This window comes from Mya arenaria, chromosome 3, assembly GCF_026914265.1.
Source record: "Mya arenaria isolate MELC-2E11 chromosome 3, ASM2691426v1".
Taxonomy (NCBI): Eukaryota; Metazoa; Mollusca; class Bivalvia; order Myida; family Myidae; genus Mya; species Mya arenaria.
The window spans coordinates 25,118,491-25,136,167 of NC_069124.1; the positions used below are offsets into that span (position 1 = coordinate 25,118,491).

The 17,677-nt window shown below is 34.2% G+C and overlaps 1 protein-coding gene and 1 long non-coding RNA gene across 2 annotated transcripts; one reads left to right on the forward strand and one right to left on the reverse strand.

Annotated features, from left to right (window-relative positions):
* Positions 1–3,042: 3,042 nt before the first annotated feature.
* On the reverse strand, positions 3,043–5,386 carry LOC128229133 (uncharacterized). The gene is made up of 3 exons (XR_008260040.1): positions 5,266–5,386; positions 4,553–4,623; positions 3,043–3,887 (listed from the first exon to the last, which is right to left on the reverse strand). It is a non-coding gene; the product is annotated as an uncharacterized LOC128229133 (long non-coding RNA).
* Positions 5,387–11,084: 5,698 nt separating this feature from the next.
* On the forward strand, positions 11,085–17,150 carry LOC128228282 (uncharacterized). Its single transcript, XM_052939499.1, has 4 exons — positions 11,085–11,133; positions 11,669–11,800; positions 13,743–13,827; positions 14,441–17,150. Exons 2-4 carry the CDS (start codon positions 11,669–11,671, stop codon positions 16,402–16,404), a joined length of 2,181 nt encoding a protein of 726 aa, XP_052795459.1. The 5' UTR covers positions 11,085–11,133; the 3' UTR covers positions 16,405–17,150.
* Positions 17,151–17,677: the final 527 nt, after the last annotated feature.

The window sequence follows — 17,677 nt, forward strand, 5'->3', positions numbered from 1 at the left end:
AAAAAGAAAAGATTAAACCAGAGATATAAGGTGAGAGATATTCAGGTTGAGGGGAGATTGAAAGAAAGAGAAAAGTTTGGTAGTGATAAATAAGTCAGGTGGATATTTCTCGTAGCATGCGCGACATCATACGCATGTACGATGTTGACAGCCAAGAGACAACAGAAGTGGTGGCTCTGAGGGCCCCGTATTATATTTGGAGGTTTAAAAAGTATATTTCTTCATTTTTCGTGTAAATCTTATATGTATAAATTCACTTAGTGACACACAGAAAACCTAGCTATATGGTCTAAAATATGAACGACAATTTTTCGTAATTTATTTATGTGTCAAGTATAGCCATTAAGTAATATTTTCTGCCTTCCGTTTTTTCTATTTATATTAATAGATATTCTATAAATATATTTTTTAGAATTGCCACTGCTTTACCGTATATAGCATTTGGCCATTACATTGCAAGGTGCGAAAGTAATTGCCATGAATGAAAAAGGGTTTGAAAGAAATGAAGTGTTTCCCTTAACTTGTTAACACAACTGAACTGTTCTGCTAGACGCTAATATCAGAATGGCTTTAAACATATTTGACAGTAAGAAACTGTCAAATCTAAACTTTCATTTAAGATGGCGTCCTTCTTTCTACACCGAATATCGCATTCGGAACTCCTCGGCCATTTTATCGAAAACAACCTCGGATGTATGCCGGTACATCAGTTGAAGTAGTTCGTAAATTTTTGAATAATATCATTCATTAAATGTAGTGTTTAAGAGTTGTATTTATTGGTCTCAGTTTAAATTGATTGCCAGTGAAGTGTTTTATTGCAAACATAATTAAGATTCCCAAGAGTTAAGTCATACAGTTTAACTGCTAAATAAGATTACTACGCGATCTATTTGCAGCGGACTTAAACGTACCACTTTTTGAGTATGTAAACCGTCCAAATACATCCGAGGTTGTTTTTGAAAAAATGGCCGAGGAGCTCCGAATGCGAATATCGTAAAACTTCCGAAAACCCACATAAAAGAAACAGACAACAGTTTTGTATCACACGACGCAACAATCGTAACAACTCGGCCATCTCCGGGCAAGCTTCGAGATAGACCTCGTAAATAGTAGTAAGGATATACGAAAGTGCGATGCGGCTGCCGGCGATTAACACCGTTTTCAATCCGCGTAAAGAAGGCCCATTGTAACAACAAGGAAATGGATTGTGTTAAATTAAATGTGCTTGTTTAAGAGAAAATATTTATTTTAACCTCAAAAAATGTTCGTTTTATGAATATTTAGATGTTTTCTTATAGTTGAAGCACTCTATTTTCTCTAGAAAAATCGTGAGCACACAGAAAATGTACTTGACAGTCATTGAAATGATCATACGGTTCATGGCATGCATGAATCATTACATCGGATTAAATGCATGCATGGACTAAATGTCAACATTTTCTCAACAGTTATAGGAATACCCTATGAAATGTAAGTTTTAAGTCATACTTTGCCGTGTTATTTTTCACACCATGCCTTGCCATTAAAACAACATTACTATTCTGTAAAATCATTGATTGCATATTGTGCAGACTTTTGTGGATTGTGGTAGGATGGGTGTGAGCTTGGCACCCAGTCAGCTTTACCAGCTGAAATCTATGCATGCTTTTACTTCAGCATTATTGGGTTTGGGCTGCAGATTTTTTTTTGTGTAAACAGTTCTGTGGGGTTGAGGTGGGGCGGTGACTATCCACGCAGTAAGCTCAATTGTTAAGAGTACCAATACAACGTTCATGTGGATATGCACCAGACAATTGTAACCACGGCCTCCCCAGGTCTGGGGAATAGTGGGGACTTTGACTTTCAGTACAGCCAACCCCGGCTAAAATCCCCACCCTGCGCGGACGATCCAATGGCAAAATCCCTGCCAAATGCCCCCACACCCAAGGGACTCTAGGTAAGGTCCATTCCCGTCTATATTTTAAGCGAAGATAAAACCACTGCATTCAACCAGCTCTGCAGGGCCCCCTGATAGGTAAAAACACGGCCCATATCCCCTGGTTAACCCCAGTATTCCCCCGGACCTGGGGTGGGGGGGGGTACAATTGACTGGTGCACTAAGTTGACAGATGTTGTCTTAAAATTGTATTTGTTCAAGGCAGATCATGCTTCACTTTACCTCCTAGGCTGTGGATAAAACCCACTCATTAGAAGTTTCCTTACACATTATACTGGTCTAAATCTATAATTATTAGTCTCAATATCTTTGAGTAAATTGTCATTTTTTATTAAAAACAACACCAAATGAGTAACTGATAAGATACTCAACTGATTCATTTTTTTTGTAAATAAAAGCCTTAAACAAATATTTAAACAGGTTGCTAAGCTTTTCAGCAATGTATACCAGACTTTTTTCAATAATACTTAATCTATTTTGAATAATTAGCCTTTAGATCACTCTTCACCAAATGACTCTTTTATGTCCAACTCCATAAAATGCAAACAAGAATAATTACAGTTTGGATCAACATGTCTCTTAATTTTATTTTTAATATTAGTCAAGTAATAACAGAGCCATGTGTATGCAATCCAATGTAAAACTAATGATAAATTAGATTTTGCTCCCATTTTTACTTTCATTTCTGTGCCAAGCCCTTTTAAGTGCATGGAGTCTTTTGGGAGACTTCACAATATTTCTGGCGCTTAATTCCCATATATGGCTTTAAGTTGCCCTACAAATTTAAGTCTTCACTACAAAATATACTGTATGTCTCCACTTTAACCATAAACACACAATGAGAGGACTATTTAAAGCATTACCATGTGTCAGAATTATAGATCTTTCTTTACATTTTATTTGTCTAATTGTATTACCGGTCTCTTTAGCAATATCCTTGTGCCTCTTTGAGTACTTGGCTTGACAGTTTGGTTTTTAATACATTGTTTTGAATGTTTTATTTGTACACAACAATGATGATGATGATGATGACACTATGCTATGCCAAAACCTCAACACATTTTCTTCAAACAAAAAAGGACAGTCATTCAGAATAACTTTTATTACATCATTTGAGAAAATAAACTCATACAATCAACGAAATAAACATGCATCTGTAAAAGCACAAGTCATGTTATGTGTTCGTTAAATTCAACTTAATAAAGAAAATAAATATTGGTTGCAGTAAGCAATGCGCATCACTTCTAATAAACATTCCAACAGACTGAAAAATAAATCAACACAAATGGAAAAACTGTTTGCAAGTCAGCTAGTACTTATTGTATGCCTTATCAGATTGCTATGCAAGCTGGAAGCTTACAAAATCACTCTTAAGTCTGTTGCCTAAGAAGAAACAAGTATGGACATCCTTTTCCTGAGGTCAAGAGAAAGTATCTTGGAGGTCTTGAACTCACAACCTTGAATTTGGGGCTTATCCTCTAGACCACTTTCACCTTTTCACATTTTAAAGAGCCCAGTTTACATTATGGCATTTGCAAGGATGTGCTCTATTAACAGATTTTCTGAAGTCTTAAAAATTGAACTGAACAAAATAGTTCTCCTTTATTTGGTCTGCCGATGCCATCTGTTTCTGTTTTTGTAGTTATCTTCCCTCCATAATATAGGAAAACCACTTAAAGCGTATATAAATCCTTTATCATTTTACCCTTTTAAAATATATGTTCAGATTTATTTAATAATCATGGACCAACAGATGACTTTTATCTTCAACTTCACATCAGTATGTAAGTCATCAAATATTTGAGATGACAAGATGTTCCACTGAACGCTTTGTTTCCATCTTGCACTCATTTTTCCAAGGAAGGCGTTGCAGTTGTGTTAAGATGATTGCCATGCATTGCAGGTCAATCCTCATACAATGGCATTTTTTATTACATTCGGATTCCAGTGCCTGAAATAGAAAACAGAAAATACAACAATAATAGGAATTATATTTTTAGATCAATTATTTTAAAAGCCTGTACAACAACAGAAAAGTATTCATTAAACATTAAGTGCAACACCAATTTAAAGCTGCATCCTCACAGTTTTACTGTTCTGACACCTTTTTTATTTTTGTCTTTAAACAAGCCAATTGGCAATTATTGTGCAAATGTATGGAAACCAGTGATATTAGACTGCTGACATAATATCAGATCACAGTCTTTCATATACAAGTTTGAAAATTTGGTAAAAATTCCTCCAACTAGTCATATAAGGTCACACATAATAGAACAGATTTCAATTGATTGGAAAATATTTTTTTGCTATCGCTTTAAGCCGTATAATTAATTATATGTGTAAATTTAATTTAATTACTCCTTTGGGCTTTTGAAGAATGACCAAGAAGAACTGTCAATCTGTGAGAGAGCAGCTTTTAGCTCTGGACTGCTGGTTAATTAAAAAATATGAAATGAACTTGTTATCATGTTTAAATTCATCTACAATGTTGATATTTTAATACTGTCAATCCTTGTTGGTTAATTGTACAAACATGCAGGTACTTTTGGGCTTAACCCAATAGGATACTTGACTGTTAAATTATTGTCCGAATTTCGAAAATAGCACAACCATTACCTCATCTGCCTTTTTTCATTTGAACAAGCCGGGAATCAGAGTCAGCTGCACCCCTGGTACCATACTCGTCTCTGAAAATGACAATAAGATCAAAATTTAAATGTCTGCATTTCATTGGCACAGTAAAAATGTCAACATTTTTCAATGTTTCTGCATCACCACCACTGGTGGATATCAAAGAATTTAGTCTTGAAAGAAATGTGTGCTGGTTTATGCGTTCAAACTTATTTTGTTAAACCAATAGCATGAAGATCTAATTTATTTAGAGAACTATAATAGTGAACAGGGCCGAGGTATTCAATTGTGCCATTACATTAAGTTGTTTGCTACCAACACTCACGGACATATAAACCATACATCCTTGGTTAAAAGAATGTAAATTTTAATTATAAAAAATTAAAGTTAATGATATGAAATGTATGAGATAAATACACTGAGAAAGAAAGTCTAACATATTATCGATCTAAGTAAAGTCAGATTCAGACTTATTTGTTATTAAAAAAAACAAATAGAGTATTTGTTTTCTTAATTTTTGCCACTGATCACTGGAGCTTCAAAATTGTTATTTACTAAATTAGAATCTATCAAATGAAAGAATACTTTACCCCACCCACTAAGAATTAATGACATTTCCAATTAGTTTCTCATTAGGGCTCTTTTAAAACTATTTTTGTATTTTATTAAAATACAATAAGTATAAAAATAACACTTACACACAAATAAGTGGTAAAAGTTCGCTCCTCATTCTGTCTTTGGACTAACATATCTCTTGGTTGTTTGAACATCTTCTTGGTCGGCCATGATGGACTATTTTCTTACGACCCGTATTATATCCGAGGCCATATCTTGATACTAGCCGAGGAGTTCCGATTGACGACGCAACAGTTTGTTGTTTGTTGATGTGACATAGCGCAATTCAAACAAAACATAATCACAAAATGATGCCCCCACCCCGATGGGTCTAAAAGTCACTGAAGCTGAGAAACTTTCGTTATACAATGCATAAATAAAATCATCGCGATGTGCAAGAATTGCATACATGTTACCATTTCAAAACAATGCTTGATTATTTTAAAAGGTCAGAGCGCGGATTATTATTTTATTTTATTATGAATGTTATCTATCTTTTGTCCAAAATATGCATTGATTGAAATTAGCCCATACTTATAGCTACGAGCATTACATATATACACGTTCTATAGAATGTTGCTGTTGTTTAAAATCAGCACTCAGAGCCTACTTACACTGTATACAAGTAGCCTTCCATAAAATTTAACCATGTATGTATAAGTTGCGTACAAACAAATATACGTGAGCCTAACCATCATCGGACCACTACCACCCTCGATCCTTGGGGTCTCATTAATAGTAATTCCAAATACTCTGTATATTTATTGTTTTCGTTCGAAAATTCATTTCTTTTCATTTTGAGATTGACAAACAATCGTAGATCTACTAACATGCCCAGACAGATCAGAACAAATCATCCGATGCTCCTCGGCCATTTTTTTCAAAAAGAGGTACGTTTAAGTCTGCTGCAAGAAGATCGCGTAGTAATTATATTTATCAGTTAAACTTTATGTCTTTACTCTTGAAAATCTTAATTATGTTTGCAATAATACACTTCACTGGTAATCAATTTAAACTTAGATCAATTTATACAACTCTAAAACACTAAAATTATTTAACGATATAATTTAAAAAGATACGAACTACTTCAACTGATGTACCGGCATACATCCGAGGTTGTTTTTGAAAAAAACTGGCCGAGGAGTTCTTAGACTCTTGAAACAGGTACGATGAAGTACGGGAAATGTGGGTGGTGCTAAAGCCCGGTATTCGGTACTCGGTATCGCCAGGTATCCATATTACTCTCCGATACCGGGCTAGGCGGTACATCCTGTGATAAATCCTGTATCCCATGACACGGCATTTATTTCTATTTGAAGGCATCTATAAAACATTACAACAGCTGTTTTAGAATTATAATAATGTGTTGTTGTTGTTGTTTTGTTTTGTGCTTCGATCTGTTGGTTTGATTGTTCTAGTAATGCTATCATAAATTGCATGGTTATCCCCGGTATAATATTGTTAGAATAAGAAATACAGAAATGCACAAAAATAATTTATTACTTGATATTGGATATTCTCCTTAAGTATAAATTGGTGTTAGAAATGATACCCACCGGAAATTCAATATAAACAAAAAATATGATTATAATATTGCTTTCTTGAATGCTTTCTGTTTTATCTATGATTGCTCACTGTCAATGCTTGCGAAATAAAACAGCGGTTTATTTAAACCAGAATGTAACCGTTATAATTATTGTGTATACGAGTATGTGTATTTTATAACCTAATGTGCCAGGTATAATGCCGTAATGGTATACGTGAAAAGGGCCTTTGACTTTGATACGCAATGTAGATGGCATAATGAAATATGAAACTTATTGAAACATTAATAAATTGTTTTGAGTGGATAAATGATTGACTACACAATTATTACGAGGAGTATCTTATGTGGTCCTAGTCTTTTGGTTGATATAAAATAACAAATACGGAAATCCCTAATTCAAAACATTAACTATGTTCAAAGGCATTCAACTTCAGTAATAAAATGTTATGGTCACGTTGGTATCTGTATCCCTTAATATGTGTATTTTGATGAACAAACAAACTGATTCCTTATAAAACAAAACTTGATCAGATCACAAAATGACAGCATACGAGTCGGCAATTAGATAACACTTTCTATACCATTTTATTTAAATAGTGAAAGTATTGTCCATGCGTTCAGTTGAAAAGCATACACATTAAAAATATTAAATGCATGAATACCATCTTTACTATTTATATATCCATTGAAAATATACATATAAGACGCTGGATTATCTTTTTTTTCTTTTTAGTAGTGGCATTCGTATTGAAATTCAATCAAATCAGTAAAAAAACTTTCAAAACATTGTTATAGCATACCTGAAAGAGTTTTTACCGTAGGCAGTTGTTCTTTCATCTTCAATCTGTAAAATATTAGAAAATCTAAATTTGTATTGTTGATTTTTTTACAACAAGGCCAGATAAAACCCGGTGGAGCAATGTTGTTGACAATTCTGAATGTTTCAAGAGGCATAGTCCGCGAATATGTAAGGTATGCATATTTTTTTAACAAATTATTCAGCAGAAATGGAGACAATCATGATTATACAAATCTAGTAGATCTCCCGAATCTTCTCCATTTTTATAACATAAACAAGTAATAGTAGTAAAGTACTAAGTATATTTAACCTATTTAGTGGCTATTTAGTATTTTGTGACCTTTCCTCTTAGAATGTTGACTTTTGCTGTGCAGCTCTCTTACATGTACTACTGACATGAGTATCAAAATCCAAGGTGCAGTCAATGTTCACTCATAATAGTTCCACAGTCTCATCACAAGAGATTTGTGTACTGCCAAGATTTAAAGATGCACTCTTACTCATAAGATTAACCACAAATTAAACAATTATTTTAGTATACCAAACCGGATGAGTCAATTTAGAAAACAATGTTTAATTTGAAAGAAAGGTGCATAAAACACGGTATTTCTACCTTTTGAGACGATAGTAGATCACAGTAAATATTTTAGCACTCACCAATCATTTAATATTTTTGCGTTTTCAGCTATTAAATACACGGTTACAATCTTGTTTTTAGTTATTAATATTTTCCATAAATGCATTATTTAGTAAGTTGTTAAAGGTTTATTACTCAATATATATGTTTGTTATACATGTGTATGTATTGATTTTGAATAGGAGTGTCACTTTAACACAGGAGACCTGCTGGTAGTTTTTTTGCCCACAATAGCCTGAGGTTGCCATGAGTGGCCTGCATACAGTTTAATTCGAACCAGACAGTAAGAATTCTGCTTTCATCTTGAAGCACCTTGATAAGTTCGTCAAACTGAGGAGAGTGGGGGAGACGGTGTTATCATCTGCATAGTAGTATAGGGTGCCTTGGATGAACTATAGAAGATAAATTGATAAAACGCAAAGTAATGGTCCTGAACTAGATCCTTGAAGAACACCCTTTTGAATGTATATGGTGCCTTGATGGATGAAATAGAAGATATCATTGATAAAATAATGGTCCTAAACTAGATCCTTGAAGAACACCCTTACCTAAATGTCAGCCCATGAGCTAATAATATTTCCTATGTCCATTGTTTGTTTTTGCTTTTTTATCAGTAAAATATGACTATTATAAATTGGTTGAGTTGTCCGAATGTCCGAATGCAGACAGTTTATGAAGTAAAATAGTATGTGGTAGGCAAGAAAACGCTTTAAAGGGACTGTACTCCGTATGATGAAATAGCGAAAAAGAAAGAAAATTGTCGAAAACTGACATAAACTTGGTATCGATGTGTACAATGCATTGAAACCTATTAACTGAAGTACCACATAGCTTACAATTAATTTATTTTTCGCAGTTTTTTGGTACTTTTCCACTCAAAAAGATTACTAGGTATGTCTACCTAGTAGACTTCATTCCTTATGCGTGATTGGCCAGTCGATGTTATCACGTGATATTACCAAGTTAGGTATATATTTGAAAAATTCCGACCATTATGGGTTGGCCTTCGTAGCACAGTGAATACAACGCTTAACTGCTATTTTGGCGATCCCGGTTCGAACCCGGTCTCTGACTCGATTTTTTTTTTACATTTTTTTTTACAATTATGATATCAAAGAGTAAAACATTAAATTAAATGATTGCCTGTGATTCGTTACAGAAAATAACCTTTTTGGTGCCAATCTGGTGTACAGTCCCTTTAAACATTATATAAGAATGACAACAGCATATTCATTGCGTTCTAAAACAAGTTTCCATCCGTCAAGGAATCTTATCAATGTAGTTTGGCAACGATGGTTCTTTCCAAAAGCACATCATATTAAGTCATTAGAAATATTACTAAGGCCACAAAAAATACCTGTGTTTCCGGTGACCCGACCGACCCTATTTTTTCCTCGCCGACCCTAATCTTTTTTTTAAGACATAAAAGTAAAAAAAAATTACTTAGTATATCGTAATTTTTTTTATATATTTTTTTAAATATATCGTCATTATTATCGTTCTTTGTCTTTCTATGTACCCGGAGAATAAACTTTCATTCCTTATTATGTATTACCGAGACGCTATGTCAACAGGAATACAAAATGGCGGCTCCATCTAATGCAGGCTACTTGCCAGGTTCCAATACACATTTCACTAATCGTTACATTAATTTATCCGCAATTATCAATGGTTATTTATTTCGCCTTATTAAAAATAAGTCCCATCAACTGAAATCCAATTAAAAACCTTCGAAAGTTAACGACACATTTGTTGGAATGTGTCGGCTGCAGAACAAACGGTAGTATTTGTGAAGTCAGTGCACGAGCGATGATAATATCAAAGGCGCGTGGCTATGGTTCGTATTTAATTCGGTCAGTCGGATACCGTACGATCCCATTTGATTGCCAAGATTTCGCCTAGGCTGGTAAGAAAATACCATACGATCGAAAAAATAATAATCAATAATCGTCGTCTGGGAATCTTATAACAATGACCGAAATGTTCGAATTCACTATAAATATGAATGAAACTTTAATTGTACGAAAATAAGATAAGTAAAATAAATCCATATCCGCGTTTACTGGTTCTATTTTTGACCTACCTCCACTTGAAGGCCTAGTTTTAGGAGCTCACAGTTGACAAGAAAATCGGCGATTTTCCTCATGCAAATTAACAAATTAGTTGATAATTGACTGTTTGGGTAGAACACTATCACAGATCTGAAGAAATTGAAGTGCTGGATTTGTTTTCTAAAAACCGATCGCGACTTATAAACGAGTATTGTATACAAAAACACCAGATTTTATGGGCAAAATTGGCGGGAAAATACTGTAGTCAAAGGTGTTTTTCTGTGACTTTTTGTAAATTATGAAACGCTTAGATATAACATAATCGTTTAATTGCATGATATGGAAAATGTGAAAAAAAAAATCCCGACCGACCCTATTTTTTTTCGCCATGTCACCGGAAACACAGGTATTTTTTTTTTGGCCTAAGATATGCAGACATTTGCTTACTTGGTACTTTCTCAAAAAATGGAAGTATTAGAAAATATGCTGACCAGTCTGTAGTGTAGTCACGCAGAGTTTCTTTCTTCTTAATTGGAGTAACTTGTGTCTGTTTAAGTTTTTTGCCAGACTCTTTCGTTTAAATGTTTAGTGAATAGTTTTAAAATCGCTGTCAGGCCATTTTTTTTCTCGGACTATGATGTTTTATCTTGACAACCTTTCTTTTTTTAATGTGTTTTTTTACTTAAACATCATGTATTATATAATACTATATATAATCCGAGTGTGACCCCAAAAAAACGGCATCGAAATAATCCGGTACGAAACACTGTGATACCGGCTTTTAGCAATATCCATATCGGATACCGGGTTTTTGCACCACGCGGGAAATCATTCGGAACTACTCGGTCATATTCGATCGAAATCATGGTTGAGGATTGGCGGGAAATCTGTGCAAATTAACTCCCTTCGTTGGAAAAGGTACCAGTATTTATTTACATTATATGTCAGGTATAATTCATATTATATCATAAATGTCCAAAGAAGACTTCCCTTAAAGACACAAACGATGAGTCATATGTCTGTGTTTGTAATGACAAGATCTTTTAATGTGTCAGTTCTCTAACCCGTTCAGTCGACAGACACCAGAAAGTTTGGAAAGTATACACTACAGTATTTCAACAGTTACATGTCCAATCTTGTGGTTTCATAAACCTAGAGAATATTTAGCTTTGCTTAGATCATGGTTGTTGTTGTATTTATGTACCAAGTCGTGATGAACAGGCTAGCTACAATATTGAGCGCTCCGGGATACTTTTTTATTATCTTGACATTATTTATGTATCCCCGTCTTGAGATAGTCCACCTCAATGGCCGTCAACGAGTCTTTTGGCAATTTTTTTTACTATGGCAGATTCGAGCCCTCGAAAGTTAGTACGACGTTACACAATTTTCAAAATAAGCTTTATTCTAAAACACTGTAGAATTAATATGTTTTATCTTTTTTACCATCAAGATGGCTGTCAACCCTGAGAGCAGGGAAGTGGACATTAAAGAACCTTACGGTCAAGTGATGCTTCAATACCTATACCAGCAGGTGGTCAGTAAATCGGAACATTGTGATGTGGTTGTCATGGTTGGTGATGAGGTAATAACTACTTAAGTCTACTTTTACTTGACCAATTTTAGCTCGAATATTCAAAGAATAAGAAGAATAAGAAATCTTTGCTACTCACCCTGGCGTCTGCTTCAAATTCCGGTTAAAGTTTTGGGGCAAGTTGGCATTTTCACGTTAAATTCCAAAATCCTTCATTCATTTCACTTAATACTTCACACAATGAGGTTACATAATTACATATTTTTCTAAATACAATTTAAGGCTCCTGATTGACTTGGAAGGCAGGGACCTTTCATGGGATTGTGTTTGGGGTCCTAGGGCCAAGGTCAAGGACAAGATTACTGCTACTAATATTAGATAATCATTTGGTACTGAAAAACTTTAGTAAGGGTTGACATATTCATTGAAAACCTTGTTTCATTGCATTGTGGTTTTTCTTGTTTTTTTAGTTTACTTTATTTTAATTGCTTTTTACAAGCACATATTACATCATTATTGTAATCATTTCTATATATTTACACCTCAACTTCCAATCCCTAAATGAACTGCCTTTCGGCAGTTGCGTTTATCAATCGATGAGCGCAACATCTTCAGATATGTTCGGATCACAGTTCATCGCGTAGCTATATACATGAACATTTTTGATCTTGTTATTGTTTGTATTGTGTCAGCAGGTGCCGTTAAATATAAATAAACATTTTAGAAAGTGTTAAATTATGATATGTGTTAAATGTATTGTTGCCATAAGTGTTTCAATTTACGTTTAAAAGTGATTTCAAGTGGTTGATCTTTTCCTGGGTTATCGTGACGTCATTTGATAAAACGTTTCCGGTTAAAGTCAGGTCGTTCTATTTATAGAATGGGTAAGAAAGGATTAATAAAAGATTTTCTGAAATGAAATGAATATTTTTTTAACAATTCTTGAATGAAATAATGCACTTTTGGTGTAAATATAAGTAATGAATTGCGGGATTGATGTCATTATCAGGGATATGAACGCAATTTGGCTGGTCAAAGTACGCGTGGAGTCGACTCCACACATATTGACCAGCCCAATTGCGTTCATACCCTGATAATGACATCATTCCCGCAATTCATTCCTTAAGACAAAGCAGCTTATAGTCAAGCACACTGCCCTACAACAGTCATCGAAATTAGACTTTTGGATCAACAAGCCTGAATTATTATATTATAGCTTGGCATCAAATTTTTGAACAAGCCCTGCTATATAAAATTCAGAATTTGAGCAAGCCCGAAAGACATTTTACCAGTGCAGGGCTTGCAGGCTTGTTCTAATTTCGACCACTGCTACAACAGGTCTTGTTCACCCGTGTCATGGTGTAATTGCTGGCGTTGTGGTAGGGCAGAAATCTTGGCCAAAACTCTCAAACCAGTAAACATATTCAAATGAAACTTAGTACACATGCTTTATGAGACGATAAGCACATTAATAGCAAGGCTCTTAACTTGGGCTTGAAAAATTGTCAGGTTTGACTGAAATAACAACAACAAAACAGAATAACATTGGTGTTTGTCCTTTGTTAGATTTTTGATAAATAAAATAAGGAACTGTTTTTCTCATCATTTCTATAAGAATACTCTTATATTTACCACATTATTATTTAAAATTGATGGGCTGTTTAACGGCATCTTTCATAATACTGTTATTTATAATCCACATTGCAGAAAGTTTCATGTATATCTGTGTTTTCTGGGTCCATCTTGTACTGCATGTACATGTAGTTCCAAAAGCTCTAGTTAAGAATTATTAGCTGGTGACCCCATATTATAGGAATCTCAAACACACAAAAAACAGCTCCCTAAAATCACATTACAGGCCTTTTTCTGCCCATCTTACCAGTCAGAATATCTGTCCCAATGCTAAATATGTATATTTTTCCCAATTTGAAGAGAGCAATAGACCAAATATGACTCAGGCATTAGAATTTAAGTTATTGTGTGCATGTTTCAGGAGATGTCCTGTCACTGGTGTGTGCTGACAACTCTTCCATATTTTCAATCTCTTTACAACAGTGGACTTCAGGAAAAGCTAAATGGTACATCTACATTGATTTATAATGTAAACTGCTATACTATATAAGATTGTTTTTAAATTCAGAAAGTTTTAAAAAAAAAAAGGAAATATTTTGAAGGATATGTCCGATGTCAGTATTTTCATGTAACAATTTTCAGGCCCCAATTTCTCGATAATTCCTACTTAAAGTATAAATAATCTTAAAGAATTTAATATTATGCAATTTATTGAAAGATTAAAGTAGTGAGCTTAGCTTAATCCTGTTATAAGGTTTCATGAAATTGGGGCCAGATGATAGTATAAACTCTTCTTTTATCAAATATTTCCTTTATAGAACTTTGTCAAAAAATTTATAAAAGATGTATTATAATGTCATTTAGTTTATTGAAGTTTGGCCTTGTTATTTGGCAGAAGACTGCTTATACAAGACCATTATTATCCTGTACTGGCAAAGATTTTAAACCAATCAGAATACTTCATTTTTAAATTTCCCAAGGGTTTAAACCAATCAGAATGCTTATCTCCCAACTTCTGTTTTCCATACTGGCTCTGTTTTTCCCTCAATTTCACTGTTTTGAATATGATACAGTTGATTAATACAAAATTTAGATTAACATTATTATGAATCATTTCAGGGAAGATTGAGATCAATGTTGGAACACCGGAGGCGTTGAGACAAGTATTGACTTTCTTGTATACTGGCAAGGTCACTTTGGAATATGCCACTTTAAAGGACACCCTGCAAGTTGCAGACTATCTGCAGTTTGACAACATGAAGTATGCATTTGATAAATATCTACAAAAGATCACACTTACATTGGATAATTGTATTCCTCTCAGTCTGATGGCAATGGAATATGGATTGGACACTTATTCGCAAATTGTAAAATTCATGCAAGAAAATATGCTTCAAGTATTAAAGCATCCAGATGCTATGCAGTTGACTGCTGATTCAATTGAATCTATGGTCAGAGATCCTTTACTAAGCTATGTCCCAAAACTTGTTTTCTTGAATTTCATGGAAACATGGGTTGACTTTGATGTTTCTCAAAGGGAAAAGCACTTTCCAGACATGTTTCGCGAGCTAGACATTCGGAAGATTTCTGTTGAACAGTTGGAGAAAGTTGAGAATAGCAAGTATGTGAAAACCTCTGGAATTTGTCTTCAAAGATGTGAAAAACTGAGGAAGATGTTTGAATCAGGAGCATTACCTAATGATGGCAAGTCAAATGTTTTGATTGTTTGGGGAGTGCATGATGACAAGTATGAATATTCCTCATATACTCGACATTACAATCACATTTATGCTTATGATTTAAAGAAACATAAATGGAGTCTCCTGAATAAATTTGAATCAAATTTATCCTTTTTTCATCCAGAAGAGCAATTGAGATTTGCTTTTCACAAACAGAGCAATTCATTATGCATGAGCAATGGTCAGAGTCGTGACTTTTATTCCCAAAAAGACAATGTGTTATCTGTTTCATGTCTTAGTTACATGAAGGGTCATATTCAAAAGCAGGATTTTGAACTTCCAGAAGACTTTCATGTGCACAAAGAAACCATTGTAGTAGAGGGAATGTTCTTTCCTGACGATTCAGATAAAATGTTTATCTTAGCAACTGGTCTGAAGAAAAAGAACCAAGAACAAGCAGGTATGTTTGTTTTCCTTATGAGTATAGATGAGACAAAAACCCAATTGAAAGAAATCCACCCAGTTCTAGATGGTAAAAAGGTTGAAATAAAGGCATGCCTTTCCAAAGGCAAACTGTTGTATGTTCTGTCAAAAGCCATGCATAAAGAAGGCGAAACAAAGTTAATGGTAACTGATTTGTGTCAAGAGAAACTGATATTCACTACCATTGAATGTCCAAATACATTGGGCTTTGTGTGTGTAATGAGTTCGTTTGGGGATGGTATTATGCTTGCAAAGAAAGAAGACAACACCTTGCGGTATGAGATACTAGACAGAGAAAACATGGAATGGATTGCATATGCAACAGATGATTTACCACCGAAATTTAAAGAACCTAGGATAACACAGTGTGCTGAAGGTGAGAATGACTCAGTTTATGTTGTACATGATAAATGGTTAAGTGGTTTATCTAAAGCAAAAATTAGTGTCTTTGATCCGAAAACTGCTGAACTAGAGTGGTTGAAGCCTATTCCAAAGACATTGCATTCAGTTCAGCTTATGTTTGCAAGAATCCCTAATGAATTTGTGAGCTGTCACAAATTTTGTCCGCATTGCAAGAAGTTGGAACTAAACCGGTTTGAAAAAAAAGAAAGGGATCGTATTGATCCATATTATGAGGCTAACTGGGACAGAGATTCTGACTATAAAGACACATATTACGAAGAAGAATGTGAGGAAATATATGAGGTTGACATATATGAAGATGATAACACTGACTTTGAATGGAGCTCCTGTGATGAGGGTCATGATGGAGATAGCATGGAAGAGGCAGAGGAGGAGGTTGAATGTAAAGATGATGAAGACAATGATAATGAAAACAGCAACAAAGAGGTAGAGAAAGGTGATGAGTGTACCGATGTTGAAAACAATGATGATCATGATGAAAACAGCAACAAAGATTGAAATAATGTTGAATGTAAATAAATAAATGTATAACGGTAGAGACAATGATTAGGACGACATTGATGATGACAACAGCAAGGAAAATAAGGAATGCAAAGATGATGAAGATGAGAAGGACATTGAATGTGAAGACACTGAAGACAATAAATTATGAAGACAATAGCAAGAAGCAGAAGATGTGGAGATTAAATGTTTAGATGGTGCAGACAATGATGAGGATGACAATGATAGAGATGAACATGATAAAACCAATTAAATGTGAGGCTTGTTCATATTAAAATAAAGGTTGTTTGGATGCGACTTGTATACCTACAGATTTTTGTGACAAGAAAAAGGAAATATTTCAAAACTATATTTTTATACTCCCAGGATTTCATTTTCTTAGTCTTCTTTTTTACTTACTTACACAAAGGTAATTTTTTATGACGACGTTTTAATTCTGTGTAAATTGTATATCTGTTAAATATGTAAATTGATATGCGTAAATGTGTAATTCTAATAGAATTTCTAAATTTTTGCGTCACATACCGTAGCACATGGTTTGGGGATAAAAATTGTATTCCATTTAAATGATATCAAAATTGGCTGACAATGTTCTGTTCTACCTAGGGTCATAAATAAGATAGATTCATGCTTTATGGAAGGATATTTTTAAATACTTGTGTTTTGATAAATCAATGAATGATAAAGAAAAACATGTTCAATACAGTGAGGAGAGTTTTACAGTAAATAAAAAGGTTGTAAATATTTAATAACATCTTTTTTATTTGTACGCCTTTGTTGGGAGGTGTTTAGTAATCCGTCCATCTGTCCGTCCCTTAGGTTTCCATTCAATATTTGAAGAATGCTTACGCCCAAGGACCTCAACTTGGTAGGAAGGTTGGTTATGATCAGCATATGAACACTATTGATTTTGAGGTCAGTCGGTCAAAGTTGTGGTTACCTTAAACTGAAAATCTGCTGTCATTCTATATCGGGGAAATGCTAAGGCACACTAGAACATTAAACTTGGTAGGCCCGTTGATAATGACCAGCAGATAATCCCTATATTTTGATTTCAGTGGGTCAAAGATCAAAATCTGTTATTTGTTAAATATCTGAAGAAACCTTACTTTTTAGTAATTGTTTTACCTGGTAGGCATTTTGACAACTAACAGGAAATGAACTTTACTTGGTCAGCTCCTTGTCTTTACTAAGTTTTTGACTTGTCTTACCCTAGTGCACTAATATAGTATACCACTAGTCTGTCAGTGTCTGTTTGTCAGTTGTTCAT

Excerpts from the sequence above, each read along its gene's own strand:
- LOC128228282 (XM_052939499.1), top strand. The coding sequence starts at position 11,669 with ATGGCTGTCAACCCTGAGAGCAGGGAAGTGGACATTAAAGAACCTTAC. Across the intron at positions 11,801-13,742 it reads TTGTCATGGTTGGTGATGAG|GAGATGTCCTGTCACTGGTG; the intron begins GTAATAACTACT and ends TGCATGTTTCAG. Across the intron at positions 13,828-14,440 it reads ACTTCAGGAAAAGCTAAATG|GGAAGATTGAGATCAATGTT; the intron begins GTACATCTACAT and ends GAATCATTTCAG.